General features: G+C 39.7%; 1 protein-coding gene across 8 annotated transcripts in view; it reads right to left on the minus strand.

Moving 5' to 3' along the window:
* LOC141500494 (adhesion G protein-coupled receptor E1-like) overlaps positions 1-26,334 on the minus strand; it is a 92,832-nt gene that overhangs the window by 1,814 nt on the left and 64,684 nt on the right. For all 8 annotated transcript variants that reach the window (XM_074203698.1, XM_074203701.1, XM_074203702.1 and 5 more), the window contains 6 exons: positions 25,183-25,377; positions 23,797-24,032; positions 21,916-21,982; positions 19,355-19,446; positions 7,482-7,650; positions 7,298-7,402 (listed from right to left, as the gene is read on the minus strand). In XM_074203698.1, coding sequence (XP_074059799.1) covers positions 7,298-7,402; positions 7,482-7,650; positions 19,355-19,446; positions 21,916-21,982; positions 23,797-24,032; positions 25,183-25,377 — 864 coding nt within the window. The remainder of the gene's footprint in view (positions 1-7,297; positions 7,403-7,481; positions 7,651-19,354; positions 19,447-21,915; positions 21,983-23,796; positions 24,033-25,182; positions 25,378-26,334) is intronic.

Here is a 26,334-nt window from a genome sequence, read left to right on the forward strand (position 1 = left end):
TTTCTCCCACTATTTCTACCTGTCAATGACTACCTGTTCTTCAAGTTCAGTCCAAATACTAACTCTTCCGTGAAATCTTCACTCATACTCCCAACCAAAAAAGTTCTCTCCTTCCCCTAAGTAATTTCTTTTAATGATCCAATATGCAATGGCATTCTCCTATGAACTGTATCTATTTATATTCAAAATTATAAATTCCAGAAGGGTTGTTGGAATCTCCTGTTCAATTTTGCACAAATACACAAATGAATCTGTGATCTCATTGATTTGAAAGCCTCCTCCAATGATGCAGATTGCAACCCACCCATGCCTATCAATCCTACATGACTCTTGTCCAAGTTCTCCCAAAAGGTCACGGTAGGTAACTTGCTGAAAGCCATTCTTATTTTCTCTAATTTATTGTCCAAATGTATTGTGTGTCCCAGATATAGATACTATTGGACAAGTCCTATAGGGTGTCCAATCATATGCAAATTGAAATCTGGGCAGCAGATCTTCTTCGTTCACTTAGGCTTTCCTGTGTGATTGAATAAAACAAACTTCTTTGAGCAATATTAGCTCTCTTCCAGGTTGCAGAGATTGATTCAGTCATTACGATGTCAGTCATCTATAAATAGGAGCAATTAAAGGATCTTACCTTGTTCTAGATTCTACATTTGATTTCTTCTATCATAGTAGCTTATAATACCTTTGGTGGGTATTCAGCTATCATTTTCATGCTTCATCTGATATTTATTATCAGGCTGACTGAACAGGGTTATTGCATTATTATATCTTTCCAAAGAAAACACCATGTTCTAAAAGAGCCTATAAGGTCTACCTTCTAAATCAAAAAACTTTTCATAATCAACAACAACAATATGCACAATGGAATTCTTGAAATTTTTCATTAATCATGAAATAATAAATATTTAATCCATTGTTGAATATGTACTATGAAAACTGCTTGTTCCCTACTACTGATGTTTGTCCTTCACATGACAAACATGAATTGGATTTGAGTGAGGGGTTGCTGTATTAAGTCACCAGTCTCCCTTTCTCCTCCAGAACCCTCTAGGTCCACATATGAATCAGGATGACAGGAGATGGTCTTGGATGCAAGGCAATAAAGGTGAAGTGATTTGCCCAAGGTCAGAAAACTAGTAAGTGTAAGAGGTCAGCTTTGAACTCCAGTTCTCCTGACTCCAGAGCTAGTGCTCTATCTACTTATGCCACGTACCTGCCCTCCCTACTAATACTTTCACAGAGAATGCCCTGGTTTTGTGTATAGATGACCTTCATAAAGATTTGATATATACAGTTGAGTAGGCATATGGCTTGGCTATTATTGGAGAATATTAGAAAAATTTTGCTATTGTTGAGTTGTTTCAATTATGTCTGACTCTATGAACATATTTGGGGTTACCTTAGCAAAGTTATTAGAGTAGTTTTACCATTTCCTTCTATAGTTCATTTTACAGAAGAGGGGTTAAGGTAAACAGGGTTAAGTGGTTTGTCTAGGGTCATATAGTTAATTAGTGTCTGAGGCCAGATTTGAATGTAGGAGAATGAGTCTTCCTGACTTCAGGTTTGGTTCTCTAACCACCCCCCCACCTAGTTGCCCTTATGAATAAGGTTAGAGATATTTTTCCACATCTTTGGTATTTTCCCTTCCTTCAAATATCTTTATATAAACATATCAATTTATTTTAATAAATCAATAAATGTATTCTTTTTTTAGTGAACATCTATTTTTATAAAGAACAAATTTGTCTGTTTTAATGGACTACTTTTTTGTGTCTATTACTAATTCAGTGCCCTCTCAATTATATCACCTCTCTGTTTACTTGGTCCAATATGGCTGTTTCCTCATTCTTGGTATCTTTAGTACCAATTTAACCTCTTCTATAAGCACCTGAATGATCATAATGTTAGAGTCCCACTTTGGCATTTCCACTATCATGCTGCAAAAAAAGGTTAAAATGATGTTTAAAGATCTTTTCTGAGTTTTTTTTTTTGTGTGTGTGTGTGTGTGTGTGTGTGTGCTCATTCAGTACAACACAATTTTGTTAAAGTGTCTCCTATGTTTAAGGCATAGTAGATAGAAGAAGGGTACCCTGAAGATAGAAAAAGGGTAAATGATGTAATCCTTGTCCTCCCAGAACATCTACCCTAATAGGGTAGATATTTTAGGGTCATTGAAAACTATTGTACAAGGGAGAAAATAATAAAGACAAAGGAGGGATTAAGGCAAAGCTATATATGAAATTTGAAGAAAGATCACTTTCAGTTGGAAGGATGTTCATAGGGAAAAATATCATGCAAAAATGGTACCTGAACTAGACCTAAAATAAAGAGAAAGATCTGAACAGGTGGAAACATGGAAGGGGTTCATGGAAGATGATTGTAAGAATGCAAGGAGACGAGGTGTGGAAGAGCCAAGATGTTGGAGTAAAGGCAGGAACTCACGGAGATCTCCAAATCACTCTGAATATTTATTAAAAATGAATCTATCAGGGCAGCTAGGTGGCACAATGGAAAAAGCGCTGGCCCTGGAGTCAGGAGTACCTGGGTTCAAGTCCGGTCTCAGACACTTAATAATTACCTAGCTGTGTGGCCTTGGGCAAGCCACTTAACCCCATTTGCCTTGCAAAAACCTAAAAAAAAAACCAAAAAATGAATCTACCAAATTCTAGAGTGGCAGAACACAAAAAGACTGAGTGAAACAATTTTCCAGCGCAAGACAACTTGGAAGATCCAAGAGAAGGATCTGTCACACTGGGGTTAGAAAAGGCTGGTAGTACAGTCCAGGCTGTGTCAGAGTGAACCGAATTCAGTCATCCAGAAATAGTCTACAGAGTGCCTGGATCCCTAGGGGCATCAGGGTCTATGGTAGTGGGGGAAGTTTCCAGATCTCTCAGTCCAGGGATTGCCAAGGACAATTAGGAAAAAGCAGCAGGAAAACTCTGCCACATCAGAGTGAGAGCAGAACCCAGTCTGGCGCAGGCCTCAGTGCATATCTAGCCCCAGGGGATCAGAAGCAGGCCTGGGGAGCCAGCTGGCAGGGAGCCACCTGGCAGCTGCTTCCGGAGTGCTCAGACCACAGACAATAAGGGAGTTGGGGGGAGGCTACAGAAGTCTCTTTGCTATCCCTGAGGCAGAACTCTGTGACTTTGCCCGCATTCAGATACAGGTTACAGTCTGGGGCATTAGTCTCAAGAAAAGAAGCAGAAGCACAATAACGATTACTGCCTACAGCAGAGCAAGGACTCTCGTCACAGTTCCAGGACAGAGGGGAATGCTCGTGGTCATACACAGACTGGAGCAGTCAGAGCCTCCCATAAGACCTTGAAGGAATTGAGAATTTAAAGATTCCCTGGGAAGTTGTCCCTGAAAACAGCAACAAAAACCCTCAAAAGCTTGAGACAATGTGCCCTCCACTCTGGAAGCAGAGCCCCACCTTAACAAAGAACTAAAATCAGGTCATAGGTTGGGGAAATGAGCAAACATCAGAAGAAAAAAAATCCAACCATAGACAATTACTTTGGTTCTAAGGAAGATCAAAATACACACTCAGAACATAACAAAGTCAAAGCCTCTTAATCCAAAGCCTCTAAGAAAAATATGGATTTGTCTTAGTCTATGGAAGAGCTCAAAAAAAATTTTGAAAATCAAGTGAGGGTGATAGAGGAAAAATTGAGAAGAGAAATGAGAGCAATGTTGGAACATCATGAAACCAAGTTAGCAGCTTGGTGAAGGAGATACAAAAAAATACTGAAAATAATATCTTAACCAGCTTAATTCAAATGGGAAAAAAAGCTGTCAAAAAGGCCAATAAAGAGAAGGATATCTTAAAAAGCAGAAATAGCAAGATGGAAAAGGAGATGAAATCTGAAGAAAAGAGCTGCTTAAAATGTAAAAGAGCTAAGGGAAGTGGTTGAGAAATCAAGAAACCATAAATAAAACTAAAAGAATGAAAACCTAGAAAAAATGTGAAATATCTCATTTGAAAAACAACTGATCTGGAAAACAGATCTAGGAGAGATAATTTTAAAATGATTGTACTACCCAAAAGTCATGACCAAAAAAAAGGGCCTAGACATCATCTTTCAAGAAATTCTCTAGGAAAACTTCCCTGATATCCTAGAAAAAGAGGTAAAATAGAAACTGACAGAATCCACCAATCACCTCCTAAAATGAAAACTGCTAGGAATATTAAAGTCAAATTTCAGAACTCCCAAGTCAAGGAGAATATTACAAGCAACCAGAGAGAAACAATTCAAATATTATGGAGGCACTGTCAGGATAACACAAAATTTAGCAGCTTCTACATTAAGGGAACATAGGGTTTGGAATACAATCTTTTGAAAGGCAAAAGAGCTTGGATTACAACCCAGAAAAACTGAACATACTCTTTCAGAGGAAAAGATGGACATTCAGTGAACTGGATGAAATGACCAGAGTTGAACAGAAAATTTGTTCTTCAAGTACAGCACTCAGGTGAAGCACAGAGAGGGTGGATAGGAAGGGGAAACCATGAGGGACTTAATGATGTTAAACTGCTTGTATTCCTCCATGAGAAGTTGATACTGATAATTCATATGAATCTTTTCATTTATTAAGGAAATTAGAAGGAGCAAATAAACAAGGTACAGGAAGGAGTTGAATTTGAGGGTATAATATATTAAAAAGATGCAGTTAATGGGGGAGAAAGGAATGTACTAGGAGAAAGGGAAAAGAGAGGTAGAATGAGGAAAGTTATTTCATATAAAAGAAACAGGAAAAACCTTCGCAGTGGAATGGAAAAGGAGGAAGGGGGAGGGGGAGGGAGGGTAAGTGAGCCTTACTCTCATCAAAAGTGACTCAGAGAGGGAATAACATACACAATCAATTGGGTATTGAAACTTATCTAACCCTGAAGGAAAATAGGAGAGGAAAGGAATGGGAGAAAAGGGACAGGGACAGCAGAAGGAGGGGATGTAGGTGATAGAAGAGAGGGAAGATAGTGAGAGAGGGTAGTCAAATATTACACCCTTTTGAGGAGGGACAGGGTAAAAGAGAGAATAGAATAAATGGGGATGGGGGAATAAAATGGAGAGAAATACAGCTAGCAATAGCAACTGTGGGAAAAATATATTGAAGCAATTTCTTGGGTGGACTAATAATAAAGAAAGTTATCCATTCTAAAGACAGAGCTGATGTATCTGAATACAAACTGAAGCATACTTTTTTCCCCCTCACTTTATTCTTCCTGAGGTTTCTCTTTCTCGGGTGGGGAGGGGTTATGTTTACTTTTACAACATAACTATTAGAGTAATGTTTTTTATGGCTACACATTTTTAACCTACACCAAGTAATTTGCTTTCTCAATGGCAGGAGAGAGATGGGAGGAAGGAACAGAATTTGGAATTCAAAGTTTTGGAGGTAAATGTCAAAACATGCTTTTGTATGTAGTTGGGGGAAATTTTTTAAAAATAAATAAATAAGAACAAGCATGCAAAAAAAAAAGAATGCAAAGAGACAGGAAAGAGTAGAACAAGGCTGGATAAAATCTAGACATCCAGTTTGGCAGAAATTTAGAATAAAAGATGAAGAGCAAGACCAAAGTCTTAGTGAAGTTAGATTATATTTCAATAGAGCCATGTTCTCATCAGTGAGGGTGCTTCTTCCAAAGAAGCAGGTCCCAATTCAGTCATGCTGATCATCCTTGGTGTTGCTTGTCCATATCCTTTCACATAGAATCATACACCTAGAGCTGGAAAAGGACTCAGGATCCATTGGGCATAATCCTGTCATTTTACAGGTAAGGAATTTGAGGCTCCAGAGGTTTAAGCAACTTGCCCAGGATCTTCCAGGAAAGAATGCATTAGTTTGCTTAATATGATGTGAAATTCCTCTTATTCTCTGAACATCTCTTGATAGCAATAGAGTACATATACTGGCCATCAGTTTATCTTTTTCTCTCACTACATAACTGCCCTATCCATTTTTCTGGTCAAATGTTTCTAATAATATCTTTACAATACTTCTCCTATATAATCAGATTATGAAAATGCTTAAACTTCATCTTTATATTCCCAACTGTCCTTAATATAGCTCCTTATAGGGGCGACTAGGTGGTGTAGTGGAGTCAGGCCTACCTGGGTTCAAATCCAGTCTCAGACACTTAATAATTATCTAGCTGTGTGGCCTTGGGCAAGCCACTTAACCCCATTTGCCTTTCAAAAACAAGAACAAAAAAAAATATATAGCTCCTTATACACACATCATAAGTGTTCAATATGAATTAATAGATGGACTTAGCAAACATGTGGTGAGTGAATGAATGATGAACAGAGCTCTTTGCCTATGGAATTTCCTCCTATTATCTAAAAGTCATATGCTATTTTATAGATGAACTGAGGCAAACAGAGTTAAATGACATGCCCAGGGTTACATAGCGAGTATGAGTGTGAGGCTGAATTTGAACTCATGAAGATATGTCTTTCTCATTCCAAGCCTCATGTAGCTGCTCCAAAAAAGGCTTAAGAATGAATGAATGAATGAATCATAGAGTTTAGCAAACAATGGTTGAATGGATGAATAAATTAACTAAAGGGTTTAGGATTACCTGTTGAATGAATGAATGAGTATATTTACCATAGGCCTCAGTAGATATTGGAGGACAATGACATTTGATCTGTCATACCTATTATACTCTCTATTGGGATATAAAGTCCGGATAGCATTGTTTACTATCTTTATATTCTCAAGGATCACATTCATTTTTTCTCACTGCGCTTGTTTACAGACTAACACTGTCTCTATTTGGTCCCTTCATCTCCCCTCCCCCACTCTCCTCATCCTTTCTCCTGCTCTCTTTTTAGTTCCCTTTTGTGCTGTTTTCCTACCTTAGAATATAAGCTCCTTGAAGTCAAGAACTTTCTATCTTTATGCTTGTATTAGTACCCTAAGCACAAAGCTAAATGAATTGCCTGCCAACTTTTGGAAGTCCTTTCCCCTTTGGTAACCCTTCTTCCTGTCATGTATAATCATACTTTTTTTGGTTCTATTTTTAATCTTTTTAAAAAAATGCTATTTTTTTTCAATTAACATGTAAAGATAGTTTTCAACATTCATCTTTTTGTTTTTGAGTGTCACATTTTTCTTTCACATTTTCTTTCCTTTCCTCCCCCCCTCCCCATGGTGGTGAATAATCTGATATAGGTTATACATGCACAATTATGTTTAACATGTTTCTATATTTGTCATGTTAAGAAACATATTCTTATGAGGTAGATTCTTTTCCTACCTCAGACCAACATTAAAAATGCCTTACTGTTTTGGAAGTAGATGACATTGAAGATAACAAGATCCCTGAAGACTGAGAAGTGGTGCTGGCTTTGGTCCTGCCTGTGAAACATCTTTTATACTCTTCTCGCACCTAGAAGTTGAAAAACAAGGTTATTTATTAATGGTTTTCATAAAGGGAAGGCCACATGGAAGCGGAAATGACTTTTTACCTGGCGATTGAGGGCACAATGGATGATGAAAATGAAGGTTCCTTGCAGGCTATTGATGATGGTAAACAAGTAAGCCATGGTGCTTGCTATGGGACCAATTTGAAAAATTCCCAGGATCCAGGAACATCCCAGGATGAAGAGTTGAGCAAAGGCTTTAAATGTTAGTAACCTGTGGCAAGAAGATTGGGAATTAAACATTCCTCTAAATTCCTTGAAGAGGTATACCTAAGGCAAGTTCATCAGGGTTTTTGCATAGGGTACCAGATCTAGCAGAAGTATAGAAAGATAAGAATGTATCACCTAGTCATCCAGAATAATTAAGGCGAGTTTCTCTTCCACCCTACACTATGCCACCCCAACAACTACCATGATAGCTCTTTGCAATAATGTCAAAGAATCTTTGGTCCCTTCCATGGGGAAGTGTTCCAGTAATCCTCAAAACTACTTGCTCTACATTCAAATTATAATATTTACCCTGGGTTCAAAAATTACTAGTTATTCCTCTGTTTCCTTGCTTTTGCTCTCACCATCCTCCCAGTCATTCAGGCTTAAAACCTCTTATTTATCTCTGACACTTCTGTCACCCTCAGCCTTAGAGAGGCTCTTTGGCATAGTGCCTAGAGTATTGAAATCAGAAGCAAGAAAACTTGGGTTCCTATTACAACTCAAGCCCTCTCTAGCAGCATGAACCTGAACAAGTCATTTACCCACTTTGAGTCTTAGTTTCTCTATCTGTAAAATGAGAGAATTGGGTTAGTAGTCTTCTATGGTTTCTCTTAGTTCTATAACTATGATCCTATTACCTCCATACATATATTCCCTTCTCACCACTCCTTGAGACACCAGCCAAATACAGGTTCTATCACCTTTCATTGGTCTTTTATTTATAATAATCTGGTAACTGACCTTATGCCTCCATCTTTTACATTCCCCCAGGCAATCATTCCTGCATTTAACTCAACTATTCTGGGAATATCTCTCCTCAATTTAAAAATGTTCTGTGGTTTACTGCTGCTTGCTACATAAAATATAGACTTTTTTCTGACATTCACTGCTGTCTGGCTCCAGTATTATCTGAAACTTCAAGTGCTCTCTTTTCAGTCACAATGGATTTATCTCTTATTTATAGGAGGATAGGATCATGGCTATGGAGCAGAAATTGAATCCAACTCTCTCATTTGGCAGATAAGGAAACTAAGGCTCAGAAACTTTAAATGATTTGCCTAGGGTTACACCTTTTAAATGCCTGAGGCAGGATTAGAATCTAGGTCTTTCTGCTTCCTCTGTCTAGCACTTGAACTATCCATCATGCCCTGTTCTATCCCATCTCTCTATTTTTTTGTCATGGCATTGCTCACATCAAGCCTAGAATGAAACCAATGATATACTATAAAAAAAAATATTTAGTACCATGCCTGGCTTATTAAATGTTTATTTCCCTCCTTCTTTATTTCTTTGGTTAATTCTTTCCTCCTTCCCATCTTTCCTTCCTTCTTCCCTTCTTTCCTTTCTTTTTCCTTTCCCTCCTTCATTCTTTCTTTAGCTCCTTCCTTGGTTCCTCCCCTTCTTGCTATTAGCTCCAGTTTCCTCTTCTTCAAGGCTTAGTTGAGGTACTAACCCAATCATGAAGCCTTCTTTTATCCTTCCAATCCAAAGTGGCTCCTCCTTCCTCAAATTTCTCATCTTTAACATGTAGATTTCCTTAGCAATTCTCCACTTTCTCTTTTATCATATCTTATATTAGCTGTTGAGCCTGGTCATCTCACTCTTCCACTGCCCCCATCAGACCAGACTTCTGGAAGATATGATCTAAGAGAGTTCATCTTCTCAACTTAGGCTCCAAAGAAAGTGTGGCAGAGTAGAGGTATTTAACTACTAAACTGAAGGTCTACAGATCCATTTTGCTGACCTCATTGTTGTATGTTTTATGTAAAACCTGGACAGTTTACCAGCATCATTCCAGTACCATGAATTGTCTGAAGAAGATTTTGAAAATTATCTGGCAGGATAAGATATCAGCAATGAGGTCCCCTCTTCAGTTGAACCACCATGCATTTGAACTCTCCTACAGAGAGCACAACTCTGATGGATCAGCAACATTGTTCAAATGCCAAACATACATTTTGTCCACAAGATAAGTGCTCACATAGAGGTCAGAAGAAGTGGTACAAGGATACTTTCAAAGTTTCTCTGAAGGACTTTGAAATCAATAGAGAGATATGGAAGACACTAGAGATGAGAGCTTTGAGAACCCAGGCCCAGCATCTGGTGCAGCCTCTGCCTTACAAACTATATCAATCTCAGGAAAGATTCCCAAGGGGCTCCAAAATTCCTGCAATGTATCAAAGAAGAGTCTACACTAGAGATGTGTAGGTGGAAAAATGCTGGTTCTCAGTTTCCATTTGGAAGTACCTAGAACTGAACTTTTGGGTTCACTTAAGAAAAGGAAAGATGAATTTCATCCCTAAAAACCTTGGAAGGGATCTAATTGTCTATCTATAGTCTATGTCTTTTTTGTATGCTGATTAATGCCTCTATTTTGTATTACTTTAAAATTTAATTCAGTTAAATATTTATTACAATGTAGCCTTGACTCATAGGAGAATTAGTGAAACATAAACCAGGCATGATTGATACACACACACACACACACACACACACACAATGTAGATGAAAGAAATAAGTATTGTTAGCCATATAATGCCAGAGCTAAGGGCATTTAGCTCTCTGAGTCAAAGATAACTTGGCTTCTATTCTCTGAATACCCTTTATTGTTGTGGTGACATGGAAGATAATGTTGAGTGTTTGATGGATATCACCTTGTCTATAGGGTCAGGGCAATGATGGCAATCTGACCCCCTTCCATGACTACAGATAAAAGAGGAGGCAAAGGAACTTTATCTATTAGTACATATATTCAAAGAAAGAAATCCAGGAGCTTTAACAGGGAAGAATGAAGAAGAATTAGGTAAATAAGGAAAGGAATGTTATCAATTATCTGTCAACAATCCAATTCAATGGCTTTTTCTCCATCCTCATTTTTGACCTCTCTATAGCCTTTGATGCTTTGATACTGTTACCCTCTTCTTAATTTTCTCTCTAGATTTTCCTGACACTATTCTCTCCTGGTTACCCTATCTACCAGACTGCTCCTTCTCAGTATACTTTCCTGAGTCCTTATCCAGGTCATGTTCTCTAACTGTAGGTATCCCTCAGGATTCTCTCCTGGGCCCTCTTCTCCCTCTATACTACTTCACATGGTGACCTCATCAGCTTCTATGGATTTAACTATCATTTCTATACTAATGATTCTCATATCTCCCTGTCTTACCCTAACCTCTCTATTGACCTGTGGTTTCACCTCCAGATGCCCATTAGAGATCTTAAACTCAACATATCCAAAGCTAATCTCTATTGTTTTAGCCCAAACCTTCTCCCCCTCTTTCAAACTTCCCTGGCAGATCAAAGACACCTTCCCAGTCTCCCAGGTTCACAACCTAAGTGTCTTCCTTGACTCTTCCCTCCATATCCAATCCATTGCCAAGGCCTACTGATTTTACCTTTACGACATCTTTCGAATATACCTTCCCCTCTCCACTTATGCTGCCACTACCTTTTTTTGCAGATCCCCATTGCCTTATGCTTGAAATATTGCAACAGCCTGCAGGTTGGTCCACCTAATCTATATTTTCCCTCATTCTCACCTTTGCTCCATTCAACCATCAAAGTAACTTTCCTTAAAGTACAGATCTAACCATGTCACATTCTCACTTCTCAATAAACTTCAGTGGTTTCCTCTCAATCACCTCCAATATCTATTACAAAATCCTCTGATTGCTATTCCAAGTCCTTCATAACCTAGCTCCAACCCCTTCCAGTCTTCTTATACTTTGTACCCTACCATATACTCTTCACTCCAATGAGAACAACCCCCTTGCTCTTTTACAAACAAGATTTTCTGTTTTTCAGCTTCAGGTATTTTCTCTGTCTGCCCCCCAAGCCTGGAATGCTCTCCCTCCTCACCTCTGCCTTCTGGTTTCCCTGGATTCCTTCAAATCCCAGCCAGAATCCAGTCTTCTGTAGCAAGCCTTTCCCAACCCCTGATAATTCTTCTCTCTTCCTTACATTAATCATTTCCTATTTTTATGGCATATAGCTTGCTTTATAGATAGAGAGATGATAGATAAATGGACAGATTACACACACACACACACACACACACACACACACACACACACACAGAGACATTTGTTTGCATGTTGTCTCCCTCATTAGAGTGTAAGCTCCTTGAGAGCAGGAACTATCTTTTACTTCTTTTTGTATTTCCAGCACTTATCATAGACTCTGGAATGTAATAGGCACCTAATAAATATTGATTGATTCTGTATATAGCTTGTTTGGACATGTTTGTTTAATGTATTTTCCATTAGATTGTGGGCTTTTTGAGGGCAAGGACTGTCTTTTGCCTCCTTTTGCATCTCCGGACCTTAGTATGGTGTCTGACACTTAATAGGTGATAAATACATGTTTATTGACAATTGAATGTCAGGAATAATATGACCTGGAATTTAAGAGGGTATATTTCAAAAGATTTAAAGAAACAACAGGTAGGGCTTTCTAATTTAAGGTTCTGTAATAGAAATCTGATGAAGGTGAACAATAAGTTCTCAAGAATGAAATTCTAAAGATGCAAACAGAAAAAAATTTCATTGAGGAGGAAAAAAGAAACTGATGAAGGTCCATAAAGAACAAACACTAGTTGAGATTCCAAAAAGACATTTGTAAATGACTGAAGTAAGGGCAAGTCTTACAAGATGAACACAAAAGAGAATGATAGTTATTTAAGAATAATGTAAGAAGTTTTGAAACTTAGAATGAGATGATGTTGATAGAGAATAACGAGGACAATAAAAAGGGGGGAGGAAGTTTTTAAAAATCAATATTGTTAGAGAAGATCAAGGTTGAGGATTGGTTAGAATTACATATAACTCGGGGTAGATGGGGCTATAGTATTGGACAACAGAGAAGGCAATGCTACTCTCTGGCAGAACAAAAGCAAAAGAGTAGGGATCACCTGAGACAGACAGCTAGTCATATAGACAGACACACAGAAACTGAGACAGAGACTTTACATCAGAGGTGGGTAATCTTTTTTTCTGCAAAGGATCATTTGGATATTTATAACATCATTTGCAGATCATACAAAATTCTCAACTTAAACATTAGCCTGCTGTATTTGATTGAACATTTACTTCAATCATCCCTAAAAAACTATTAGAGTTATTGAATTTGCAGTTGCCTTGGCAGGACCAGACCAAATGATTTCACAGACCTTATATGGCCCAGTAGCCAGATTTTCCTTGCCCCAGCTTTACAACTTAAGGACATTTTCTGACAAGGGAGCTTAGAACAAACAAAAGGGAATTATTGGTCCAATGTTATAACATCCAACAGAAGAAAGAGAAATTTATTCTCAGACCTATCTAGTTAAATGAATCAGCAGTTTTCATTGGAGAAGTCTGTGATGATGTAGGATAATGAGAGGTGGGGGTTAGGTCATTTCTCTTTATGTTGGTGGTTTGTTTGTTTTTAGTCAGTTTGAAAATAAAATCAATTTCCCAAAGGGAAGGAAATATAGAAGAAGCTGTAAAGAAGTTCAGACCTGAGGAAAGGAGATGAAGAAATGATTGGAAAGAAGTAAGTCACACAAAGGTAGGGGGTCAGTGAAAAAGAACAGCAATTCTCTACTGGAGGCACTGCCCTATCCTATCACTGCCAGACACAACATATCTAACTTTAAGCAAAACATTTTTTTTAATTTTAAGGCAATGGGGTTGAGTGACTTGTCCAAGGTCACACAGCTAGGTAATTATTAAATTTCTGATGTCAGATTTGAACTCAGTGTCTTATTACCCTAGGGCCAGTGTTCTATCCACTGTACCATCTAGCTACTTCTTTAAGCATAATATTGACAAAGTTTCTCATGCTGTCCTTGCCAACAAAATGAAAAAAGTGTGGGCTGCATAGACTGTATAGAACATTAGGCAGATATGGAATTGGCTGAATGACTGAACCCAAGGAGAAGTCATTTATGGATCAGTTTCAGCCTGGAGGTCAAAGGAAGAGCCCAGGTAGCCATCCTTGTACTTGCGCTATTTAAATGTTTATCAATTTGAAGATGACCCAAGGCTGAGAGGGATAGCTAATCTGTTGGATGATAGAAATAGGCATTGAATGAAAGATGGGAGAGCAGATGGGTAGGGCCAGATCTGGAGTCAGGAAGATTCATTTTCCTGAGTTCAAATCTGACTTCAGACATTTACTATCTGTGTGACCTCAAGCAAGTCATTTAACCCCACTTGCCTCAGTTTCTTCATCTGTAAAATGAGCTGGAGAAGGCAATAGCAAACTACTCCAGTATCTTTATCAAGAAAACCCGGGGTGGAGCCAAGATGGTGACAAAAGTGGAGGGTGTCCTAGGAGCTCTTTCATAAATCTTTGAAACTAAGGACTTTAACTAAATTTTCAAGAGACAGAACCCACAGAGGGACCCCAATGATGCAGTGCTCCTACTCAAGGTAACCTGGAAAAGAGCAGAAAGGTTCTGCTCCCTGGGGTTGGAGGGGCGGCCCACCAGAGGGGTGGCCCACCAGAATGAAAGAACTTCAGCCTCCCGGAGGCAGCCCCAGGGCGCTGGGAGTTTCCTGACCTGTGCCCTGGGGGCGGGGAGCATGGTGCACAAAGTGGGGGACCAGCTGGGGACCTCTGCCAGAGCAAGCACGTGGAGCCCAGCCCTCAGGGCACACAGCAAGCTGCCTGGCCACTGCATTCCAGATCCAGGAAACAGAAGCAGGCGAGCCGGTAAGCAGGAGCCCCCAGGACATGAGTCCATTGAACTGAGGGAGGGGAGTGAAAAGAGAGAGACTGCCCAGCTCTGTCCTCTGCCTCTGGAACAGGACTCTGGGGCTCTGACCACATTCAGATCCTGATCCCAGTCTAGGCCCCCCTGGAAGAGCAACAGCCCCCCCCCACCTCAGCCCCGTGGCAGAGTGGGGCACATATGGTCATTCACAGACCAGGAGGAAGGACAGAGCCTCACACACTGAGACCCTTGTGGGAGTGTCCCAAAAGCTCAGGAAGCGCCCCCAAAACAGGTGCAGGCTGGGAAAAATGAGCAAGCAGAGTAAAAAGAGGAACACAATTGAGAAATGTTTTGCAAATGAACCCAAGAAGGATCAAAATTCTCAGTCCGAAGATGAGGAAGCACAAGCTCCTACATCTAAAGACTCCAAGAAAAAGAGAAATTGGGCTCAGGCTATGACAGAGATTAAAAAAGACTTTGAAAATCAAGTGAGGGAGTTAGAAGAAAAACTGGGAAAAGAAATGAGAGAGATGCAGGAAAAACATGAAAATGAAGTCAGCAGCCTAGTCAAGGAAATCCAAAAAAATGCTGAAGAAAATAGCATGCTAAAAACCAGCTTAGGTCAAATGGATAAAACAGTTCAAAAAGTTATGGAGGAGAAGAATGCTTTAAAAATCAGAATGGGCCAGATGGAAAAAGAGATAAGAAAACTCTCTGAGGAGAACAAATCCTTCAGACAAAGAATAGAATTCAGGGAAATTGATGAATTTGCCAGAAATCAGGAATCAATACTTCAAAACCAAAAAAATGAAAAATTAGACGAAAATGTGAAATATCTCATTGAAAAAACAACTGATATGGAAAACAGACTTAGGAAAGATAATTTAAAAATTATTGGAATACCTGAAAGTCATGATCAGGAAAAGAAACTTGACATCATTTTCAAAGAATTACTACAGGAAAACTGCCCTGATATCCTAGAAGCAGAGGGCAAAATAGAAATGGAGAGAATCCACCAATCGCCCCAAGAAAGAGATCCCAAAAAACCAACCCCTAGGAATATCATAGCCAAGTTCCAGAACTCCCAAGTCAAAGAGAAAATATTACAAGCAGCCAGAAGGACACAGTTCAAATATCATGGAGCTGCAGTCAGTATCACTCAGGACTTAGCAGCAACTACATTGGAAGCTCATAGGGCTTGGAATACAATATACCAAGAAGGCAAAAGAGCTTAGAATGCAACCGAGAATCAACTACCCAGCAAGGCTGAATGTCCTCTTCCTGGGAAAAAGATGGACTTTCAATGAACTAGGTGAATTTCAAATGTTCCTGTTGGAATGGCCAGAGCTGAACAGAAGGTTTGATCTTCAGATACAGGACTAGGGTGAAGCATAGAGATTGGAGGAGAGGGGGGAAATATGAGGTATTTAATGATGATGAACTGCATGTATTCCTGTATAGAAAAGTGACACTGATAATACTCATATGAACCTTCTCAGTTAATAGAGCAGGCAGAGGGAGCTTTTATAGTTGAAGCACAGGAGAAAGCTGAATTCGAAGATAAAATATAGTGTAAAAATGGAGTCAATGGAAAAAAACGGAAATGTAATGGGAGAAAGAAAAAGGAAAGGGGGAATAGGCCAAGATGTTTCATATAATAAGATTTTTCTTCATTATAATGAGCTATTGCAATGATATGGAAGGGGGGAAGGCAAGGGGGAACAAGGGAATCTTCGCCCTTATCAGAGGTGGCTAGGAGAGGAAACAGCATATATATACTCAATGCGGTATAGGCATTTGGAGTAAGCAGGAGAGGGGGGGGTGGACAGGGGGAAGGGGGAGATGTGAGTGATGGAGGAGAGGATGGACCATAGGGGGAAAGTGGTCAGATGTAACACATTTTCTTTTTTACTTATTGCAAGGGGCTGGGATTGGATGACCTGTCCTGGACCACAGGGCCAGGTAGATTCTGGGCCTAAGGGGGTGGTGGAGGGGGCTCGGGGCCTCTTGGCCCCAGGGCCAGGGATCTGTCTGCTACACCACTCAGCTACCCTACAGCAGAGTCAGAGTGAAAGGAGAGAGAAATATAGTATATGGTAGTGGAGAAATAAGAAAGGAGGGAGTTGCGATCAGCAATGGCAACACTGGAAAAATATGGAAGTAACTTTTGTGATGGACTTATCATAAAGAATGTGATCCACCCACAACAGAGTTGTTGGTATTGGAACAAAGACTCAAGCAAATGGGGCTGGGTGGCCTGCCTGGGGCCACATAGCAGGGTGATCCTTGGGTGACTGAGGCCGGATTTGGCCCCGGGTGCTCCTGGCTCAAGGGCCAATGCTCTGTCCACCACCCAGCCACCCCTACTATTATTACTGTTTTATTTTATTTTGGGTCTTTTTTTCTCTTTTTTTTTTTTTGGTTTTTGCAGGGCAGTGGGGTTCAGGTGGCTTGTATATCACATGGCTGGGTGATTGTTGGGTGTACGGGGCCAGATGTGGGCTCGGGTGCTTGTGGCTCCAGGGCTGGTGCTCCATCCATTGCTCCACCTGGCCATACCTACAATTATTACTATTATTTTTTTTAATTTTAATTTTTTTTCTCTCCCCTTTACTTTATTGCTGAAGCAAGTCTATATTTATGGGGGAGGGGTATCTCGTTCACTCTTAAACAAGAATATTTTACTACTGTAAAAATAACATTAATTGTACAAAATGAGAATAAATATTAAATTAAAAAAAAAAGAAAACCCCAAATGGGGTCATAGTCAGACATGACTGAAAAATGCCTCAACAACAAGGACATGAGAAGATCACAACAGACTAGAACATTGAAGCTTTACCTAGTAAGGTAAGTAAAGATAAATGTCAAACTCTATACTGTGGTTCAAAAAAAATCAGTTTTCAAGTATAAGATGGGGAGGTATTACTAGATGAAAGGATATACAGGAAAGTGGAGTTAGACTCTTTTTTTCTTTTTGTTGAGCAAAAGTTGATGCATCAAATGTGCTAGAACCCAGTTGAGTGTTAGAGGGACTAATGTCAAACCTGATTTACATATATATTAAGTTTATGGTTGTATTCACAGAGCTCAGCTGACAGGATGCATCTGCTTTTGCACGAATATTTAGCATCAATCTGGGGAGAGGAGACTGTCTCAACCACAGGATGGCCACAGAGTGAGCAAAAGGAATCTCCAACCACAAACCAACAAATAACACAGAAATGTCTCTGGCCAACTCAGTGGGGCAGATTTGCTCAAAGTAATACCCAGTAAGTCCTCACCCAAATAAGTTAGCAGATGGTCCCTCTGCTCAGAGAAAGGAACAAAAGTTAATAATCTGAGCTATAACTGAGACAAAGGAAGTATTTCAAAGTGATTTGGAAAACCAGAAAAGTGGTAATTTTTTTAATGCCTTACTAGATCCCTGCCTATTGAAGCATCTGATATAATATTCCACAGACTGCTCCCTTCATTGTACCTTCCAGGAGAAATTAACCTCTGCCCTGCCCTTGGGGTCTCGAGCCCCTGTAGATGAGCCCCTTATCTTGCCCAGAACTAGGATACCAGGGACACATCCTGGTCATTTCCAAAGCATGCTGCCTGAACTCTGATCATCCATCATCTTCCTTTCTCTCACTGGAACTGTCTCTGTCCCTCACATTCTCATAGATTTTCAGAGATTAGCTTTCACCTTATCTAGCCTGGAAACAGGCAAGCATATTACTTCTAGGCCATTTCCAAATCATGGTGCCACAAGTAAATTTTCCCCTCTGTCCTATTTTCTAGTTCCTCTTTATTATTGTATTTCTCAATTAAAATATGGGATTTCTAAAGGAAGGGATTATCTGATTTACCTATATTTAAAGTCAAAATGCCTGTCACCTAATAAACACTTAATACATTCTGTTCCTCATGATCATTCATCTATAATGCTCTTTAAGATACCATTAAAGGTGGCAGTTTCTGCATTTTGTGATCCCACAATCCATGGAATATGAGAGAGGGAGTGTACTGAGAAAGCAGTTCATTCTAGGTTGTTATATCCAAGCCCTCTGTGGCATCATTCCCCAGTCATCATTCTTGGGGTGTCATCATCTTGATCAGAAGCACTTAAATCACTGGACCTCTAACTGATGCAGATAATTATGAATATTGGAGTTTTATAATTAGAAACAAATTCTGTAATCTTTTATGCTGTTAAATTTTTTTTAATGCTCCTGAGATGTAAACTCACTTCTATTATATTGTTAAACATAAAATCTGTGGCCCTTCTCATTCCTCCTTTACCCAGCTTCCAGTTTAACTTAGAGGTCATGCACCTTGGGACAGGAAGAACCAGTAGGTAGCTTGCCATTGGAGCATACCTGGCCCAAGTTCTAGACTACCCCCCACTCCCACCTAGAGCCTACCCACTACAGAAATGCATTTAAGAAGTGACACCCCTTCTTGGTTCTTTCTGTCTCTCTTGGATGCTATCCTCAAGGATAACTTTCTCTTTTTCCTTTCTAGACCATGTGCTCCCAAGCTAGCCCTTGGGAGTTCACCAATGGCCCCCATATCACATAGCTGGGCTCTCTCTCTCTCTCTCTCTCTCTCTCTCTCTCTCTCTCTCTCTAACTCTGTGCGTGTATGTCTCTCTCTGTCTCTCTTTCCCTCTCTCTCTCTCTGTGTCTCTCTCTCTCTGCCTCTCTCTCTCTCTCTCTCTCTCTCTCTCTCTCTCTCTCTCTCTCTCTCTCTCTCTCCTTGACTGTCTTCCTTGCTCTCTGTCTCTCCTTATTTCTCTGTCTTTCAAGCAACCTTGTCTAGACTTTTGTTATTCATTCCTGTCCTCAAAGTACTTGAGAAAGGAGAAAGATTCTGACCTGTATACTTTGTGAGCCTTTTATAATAAATCCTGAGCAGTTTTAAAATCCCAGGGAGCATGCAAATTCCTACATTTTTCAGGATCCCTTGATCTCTATCTTTATTTGTTTACTTCAAATCTCACCTGCAACATAACTAAACCCACCTGTTGTCTTTGAGGGTAGATATGTCTGCATTGACATTGGACAGCTTCTTTCTCAGGATCCAAAGGGTCCCTGTTAGGAGGACTGAATTAATCTGCAAGAAAATCAGAGAAGATGGACACAGAACTGAGGCTGGGAAATAGGAGTGGCCTGGAGATCCCCTTGGCTTCTCTCATAACAGACTGTAAATTCCTAAAATGGCAGGTTGACACCTACAATATATTTTGAATATATTTTAGTCCAGAGGTCTTCTTGACCTCTGTGAATTTATTTTTCAAAATATTTTGTAGTTTGTATTTCAATGTACTTGATTTTCTCCATAATCTTACACATTTGATTCATGCATTTAAAAATCTTCATCAAATTGCTAAAGGGGTTCATGACATTAAAAAAAAGTCCACCTCCTTTATTTTCCAGATGAAGAAACGGAGGTCATGGGGGAAAAAAAGGTAATTCACCCAAGACCATCCAGGTTCCAGATCAGAATTTGAACCCAGATTCTCTACTCCTACATCCATGTACTTTCCACTGTACCATTCTGAGAATGACCTTGTCCCCTTTATGGACTGGTTTCCTTTAAAAATCTGGAAATAGTCTGTACTCACATTCACCATTCCAATTCACCAAGTGATTTAGGTCCATAATGAAATACAGCCCACAACAAATTAATAATAATAATAATATTATTATTAATAATAATAATAATAGCACATTTCCATTACAATTAAAGTTAACAACTCTTCCTACACAATAACCCTGCAAAATATATAGCATGTCTTTCCTCATTTTACAGATAAAAAAATGAGGCTCAGACAGGAGAAGGATTTGAGCATGATCACACAACTAATTAGTAGCAGGGATTCCTCAGCCCTCGTAATTACCAGAAGAGGTACTCCTGACTCTAGGGCCAGTGTTTTATCCGCCCCGAAACAAATATTTTTTTTAAAAAAGTTTGCTTGAGAGCAACATCCCTTTACCTTTGTTGCATCCCTAGCTGCCCATCCAAATGGCAAGCTCTCCCTACCAACTAGGTTTCCAGAGTTTTCTGGTCCCTGCCCACCTCCCATCCAAACCTGTTGCAGGTAAAAATCTGGCCACCTCATTTACAAAATCTGAGAATTAAAAGGTGCTCCCAAAAATTCAGCTAATTCAATCTATAGCCGAAGAAAAAATGGATCTACAACATAGAGCATGCATTTGATGCAGAGGAAAGATGAAGAGAATTGTGAATGTAACAAAGAAAATTGGGTGGAGATGCAAATTGACTCTTGAGATGTAAATTGAGTAGAAGTAGAGAATTATGATTGTAACAGAAACAATTATAATCTTAAAGGCTGCTTGGGTGGAGACCCTCCCCATTTTTGATGTTTAATGTAAAATTTGTATCCTGATCTCCTTAGGCTTTACTATCCTACCTAATTCTGGGTCCAGCATAGGGGAAGGGAGTTCGCCTTTTGTCCTCTGGATGAGAGGCAAGATGTAAAAACCTGAGCTGGAGTCCAGCTCAGGGCCACAATCTTCTCTATCCACCACTATTTGGCTGTCTCTCTCTCTCTCTCTCTCTCTCTCTCTCTCTCTCTCTCTCTCTCTCTCTCTCTCTCTCTCTCTCTCTCTCTCCCTAGCCCTTCCTATGTCTTCTAACCTTTTTAATAAATTTTTGGTTTTTTCAACCCACGCTTTCCTGAGTCTGAATGATGATTCCTCATAGGCAGAATCAAACCCAAGTAGCCATCAGTTACTCATTTATCCTTATTTTGAAGACCTGCAGTAAGGAGAAAAACCTAGGTCCCCAAGGCAATTCATTCCATTTGGGAATAATTCTAATTTTTAAGATTTTTTTCTCTTATTTTGGGCATAAATCTGCCACCTTCTCTCCCTTGCTCCTAATTCTATCCTGTGGGGCTACACAGAATAAATTTGATTCCTTTTCCATGTGGTTCCCCTTCAAATACTTGAAGACATGTTTCATGTCTCTTTTAAATTCTTTAAAGAATTAATTTCTAAATCAGTCTTAGTGGCCATTATCATAATCCCTGCCATCCAGGGATGCTGAGACAGGCAGTAAGATCTCTTGAGCTCAGGATTTTGGAGCTAAAGTAAGAGGTGGAGTTGGGATAAGCCCAATAGGTGATCACTCTTAAATTTGCCTTTAAAATGAAGAGACCCTTGGGAATGAGAGAAAACAAACCAGTCAAGTTCAGAAAACAAAGAAAACCAAAATCCCCATGACAATAAGAGAAGGGACTGGTCCACCAGAAATTTTATACTTCCAAGCTGGATGAGATAGGGAGACTCAGACTTAAAAATTAAAATTAAAAAAAATTCAAATCATGTAATACCAGGGAAAAAAGTTAAGGGGACACCTTCTTAGGACCCCTAGAATCATACCATTAGGCCAATTGCTCATTCCTCTGGTATGTAAGGATAGCTCAGACAATTCTTGAGCCCAGTGAACTCCCAACCTTCTCATGATGCCATGGAGGATGACCTTGGGCTGAATTTCTCTCTCTTGCCACTCTCCAAGCCCCTCCTCAGGAAGGGCTTCAACCAGTGACTCACATACCATTATTATTGTGCAAACAGGTCCCAGGAAACTCCAAATGAATCCAGTCTCTGTATTCAACCAGCAGCTTTGGAATGACAAAGGAAAGTCAGTGTTTATTACCAAGTCAGTCTTGGGGATAAGGGGGATGTGGGGAGGGAAAGAGTAGGGGTGAAACACTCCAGACCCACCCTGCCCCATCCTTCAAGTAACAGCTGCATTTCCTGAGTAATTATTGCTCTGGAGAAGCAAGATCTGAAAAATGGCTCGTGGGATGTCACAGTTAGAAGTTTCTTAGAACATTGAACACAGAATGTCACAGTTGGAAGGGCCATAATGATATAGAAGGTCAGACATGGAAGGACTCTTTGAATAGAGAAGTGGAATATAAAATTTGAATATAATTTTTAATATAATATTTGAATAATTTTGAATATAAAAGTAGAAAAGAGCTTAGATCTGGGACTCTTAAGTTGTGTGTATGCGCACGTGCACGTGTGTGTGTGTGTGTGTGTGTGTGTATAAGCCTAAACTCCTCAAAATGTCTTTGAATAAATAAAATAAATATACAAAATAAAATACATAGCATCACAAAGGAAACTTTATATGTATTTTAAAGATTACCTTAAAATACACACACACACACATTATTTAAAACAAATTCACAGATTAAAAACTTTGGCAAAGGTGAAAGGGCCTGTGAAGAAAATGTGGGTGTTTAGGTTCCAGAAGAATGTGAAGGGAGGATTGTAAGTTTATATTACAAAGACTGGGCTCTGCCCTATGGGCAGGTGACCTCAAATCTGATCAAAAACTGATGAGATTGCCCCACCTGCTTTTAACTTAACCTAGAGTCTTGACTTTCTCCTTTTCCCATGGTCAATGAGATCTAGCTGTTCTTGCTCATTAGCATAATGAGCAGGGTGGGGGAAATGTATTAGGAACTAATTTATCAGTTAGATTTGTAACCCCAGCCTATGATTGGCATGAGGGGGTAGGAACAAAGCCTTTTAAAGTGCATGAAAGAGCTTGTATTTGGGGATTTCCCTGCCCCTCTCTCCCACCATGAGAGAGGTGTGTCATTTTGTTAATAAAAACCATCTTAATCACTCTGGACTAAGTACTCTCAAGCCATTTATAACAGACCCTTTTAATATAGGACATTAGCACTTAGAAGGACCTTCAGAATGGCAGAACATAAAATGTTAGCACTAAAAAAAAAAATAAAACTAAAATCACAAAAATTCAGAGTTGGAGAGGATCTCAGAATGCATCTAGTTCAAGACAGGGTTGAACAAGAATTCCATCTCTGACATGTCTGCCAAGGACTTATCTAAACCCTAGGACTGAAAACTTGTGATATAAGATGGTCCAACCTTCTTTAGGGCCAGCTCTCATTATTAGAACTTCTTCTGTCTCTAGTCTAAACCTTTCTTTTTGCAAGTTCCTCCCTCCCACACTCCTAGTTCTGCCCCTTAGGGCCAAGTAGAACACAGCTAGACCCTCTTTCATTTGACAACCCTTCAAATAGCATGTCTCCCATTAAATCATCTCCTGTTCTAGGCTTAATATCCCCCAGTGCTTTCAAGCAATAAAATCAAAACCGGAAGAGATCTTAGAAAATCAAAACTGCAAAGAGTCTTAGAACACGAAATATCAGAGTTGGGAAGAATCTTAGAACAAAGGTGGAAAGGATGTTAAAATACATAATATCAGAGCTTAGTTATAACCTAGTTCAATCTAGTTAGAAATTGAGAAGGAACCTGTGACCCAGAGAATAGAAAAAATTGTTTCAAGGTCAAAGGAAAAATAAGAAATGGAGACCCGATATGAACCTCACAATTCTGACTCCCTAGTCCAGAGTTCTTTCCACCCCAGCAAACTTCACTTCCCCATACTCACCGGTCATTCATCCCATAGTCTTCCCATTGGATTCCTGCTGACACTAGCACAATCAACCCTGGAAGACCATAGCCAAAGATGTAGAGATAGATCATCTTGATATTTCGGGAGCTAAAGTAGTTCACAACCTTGAGGTTCCTGACCATCAGGAAGAGCATCATGGCCTCCACCAGCATCCAGGCAAAACAGGCCAGGAAAAGGTAATGGAGCAGGCCAGCTATGACAGCACACACTATCTGCAAAGAAAGGAGATCCTGTCATCCACCCCTGGAACACCTTGGGAAGGAAGAGGAGGAAAAGGAAGCTTCCCCATGGTCTTTTCATGCACGGTGCCCTTCCCTGCCTCCATTGGGTTATGGTGGAAAGTACCCAGTCAAATAAGACAATGACCCTGAGGACAAAGTACTTTCACTAGCTAGAGAGTCGGGAAAGGGATTTGTAAGTTTAATAGGTCAGAAAGATGGCAAGGTCCCCCAAAATAGCCAAGACTACCAAGAAAAGGTGGAGACACACAGAAGGTGTTATCACATTGCTAGCCTTTCGGTCTAGGATCATGGGATTATAGACACTTGGATCTAGATAAATTGGGGAATTTAGAGCTAGAAGAGATGTGAACAATCATCTAGTCTTAATTTATAAATCTATTTATAAATTTATAAATATAAACTTATAAATCTATTTAAAATTTATAAATATAAATTTATAAATGAGAAAACTAAGGTTTGGAAAGATAGAGTGACTAGCCCAGAGAGATAGAAAGAGCATGTAATCAAGTCAGATTTTAAATCCAGGTCTTTGAATTTCAGTCTAAAGATCTTTCAAGCACATCCAACCCAGTCTGAAGAATGGTTTTCCTCAAGCATATAAAAGTTAAGGGGAGGTGGAAACAGATCCACTCACAAATGCAGAGGGGAAATCACTTAGATTACCCAACCCCTCAAAGTTAATTGATCTTGGCCATAAAGAGACCTTAGTTGATTCTCTTATTTTTCTATACTTTCATCACATTCAACTATATGTACCACCATGATTCAATAAGACAAGCTTGCATAGAGGGCCTTGATTTAGAGTTGGAAGAGATCTTCAAGATCATCAAGTCCCAATCCCCTTATTTGAAAAATGAGGAAATCAAGGCATAGTTAGGTCAGATAATTTGTCTAAGGTCACAAAATCATAACTGTCTAAGGTAAGATTTGAATCCAGTTTCTCTGACTCCCAGTCCAGTGTCCTATCCATTATTACACCATGCTGCCTCTGTGGTCTTATTTTTACCTAGGGTCTTAAGATACCAAGAGTGGAAAACATATAAGAAATAGGTGGAAAGTAGGGGGGGGCAGATCAAAAGGATGGTGGTAGGGCCAAATGACACAAGATGGGAAGACATACCTTGTTTTCTGTCCTGGCCACTCCTATGAGGAAGAGGAGCTTAGCTAGGAAGAGGCAGATACATAGGTGCAGGTGGAGGGTGGTGATGTGATTCCAGATGGAGCGACACAGCAGGAAAGTGATAATGGCCAAGGCAAGACACAGCAGTGAAAGAATCATCCCCACATGGCTTATCCAAAACAAAGCAAAATCCACCTGAAAATTGATTCACAAGGGTCACCTGCTGAGCACCAAGCTTTACAGGCATTTCCTAGAAAGGAACCTTCAGGGTTCATGGTCCACCACCCTTTATACATTCTTTAGAAAAGTGTCTTCCTATTCTATGCTAAATAGTAGAGACTCTAGTTTGTTCAAAGATTCTAAATTAGTGCCAAAATATTGAAAGTCAGATTTCCCCCTTTTCACCCCAGGCAGTCACTTTTGTAAAGAATAGTCTTCCTTCTATACCTTTCCTCACACCTTTGACATTTCTACTCCCTCCAAATCTCATCCATTCTTCAAGGCCGAACTCTCCCAGCAATGTGCCCTCCTTGACCATACCAATCAACCCAAAAGAGTCTCTCCTGTCTCTAATCTGAACATCTATCCTATTCAGTCCTTATGATCATTATGTCAAATGCTTCTTTTGTATCACTTACAGACCCTGACACTTCACCCACATCTAACCACTGACTAGTTTACTTGTCTGCCCATTTATTCTGTTTCTGTGACACCTGTCACATGTCTCCTCCTTCCACCTAACCACTTGTCACAATTCTTACTACCATCACCTAGTTCTGGTCTTTATGACCACTCATCTGGATAGATGTAGAAAACTTTTTAATAGCTCTCCACTCTACCCTTTAAAGGACTTTCAGATAGATCTGACTATTCCCCTCTCCCAAAATGTCTAGTGGTTCTTTACTGTCTACCAAATCAAGTTCAGACTATTTGGTCTGGTATTCAAGGTCTTCTACAAGCTGGCATCTCTCCACCTTCTCAGCCTTTTCTGTTCAAATGGCTGACTCTCTGCCTTCAAACCAAGATCTGCAATGCCAGGTGTCTGTGACATGATTCCCATTGCTCTTTATTTCTGGAATGTTTTCCCTAGACTTTTATCTGTTAAATACCTTCTTATCCTGTAAACTCCACCTCAAATACTGACTCCTCAGG

Source organism: Macrotis lagotis, chromosome X (assembly GCF_037893015.1).
Source record: "Macrotis lagotis isolate mMagLag1 chromosome X, bilby.v1.9.chrom.fasta, whole genome shotgun sequence".
NCBI classification, from domain to species: Eukaryota; Metazoa; Chordata; class Mammalia; order Peramelemorphia; family Peramelidae; genus Macrotis; species Macrotis lagotis.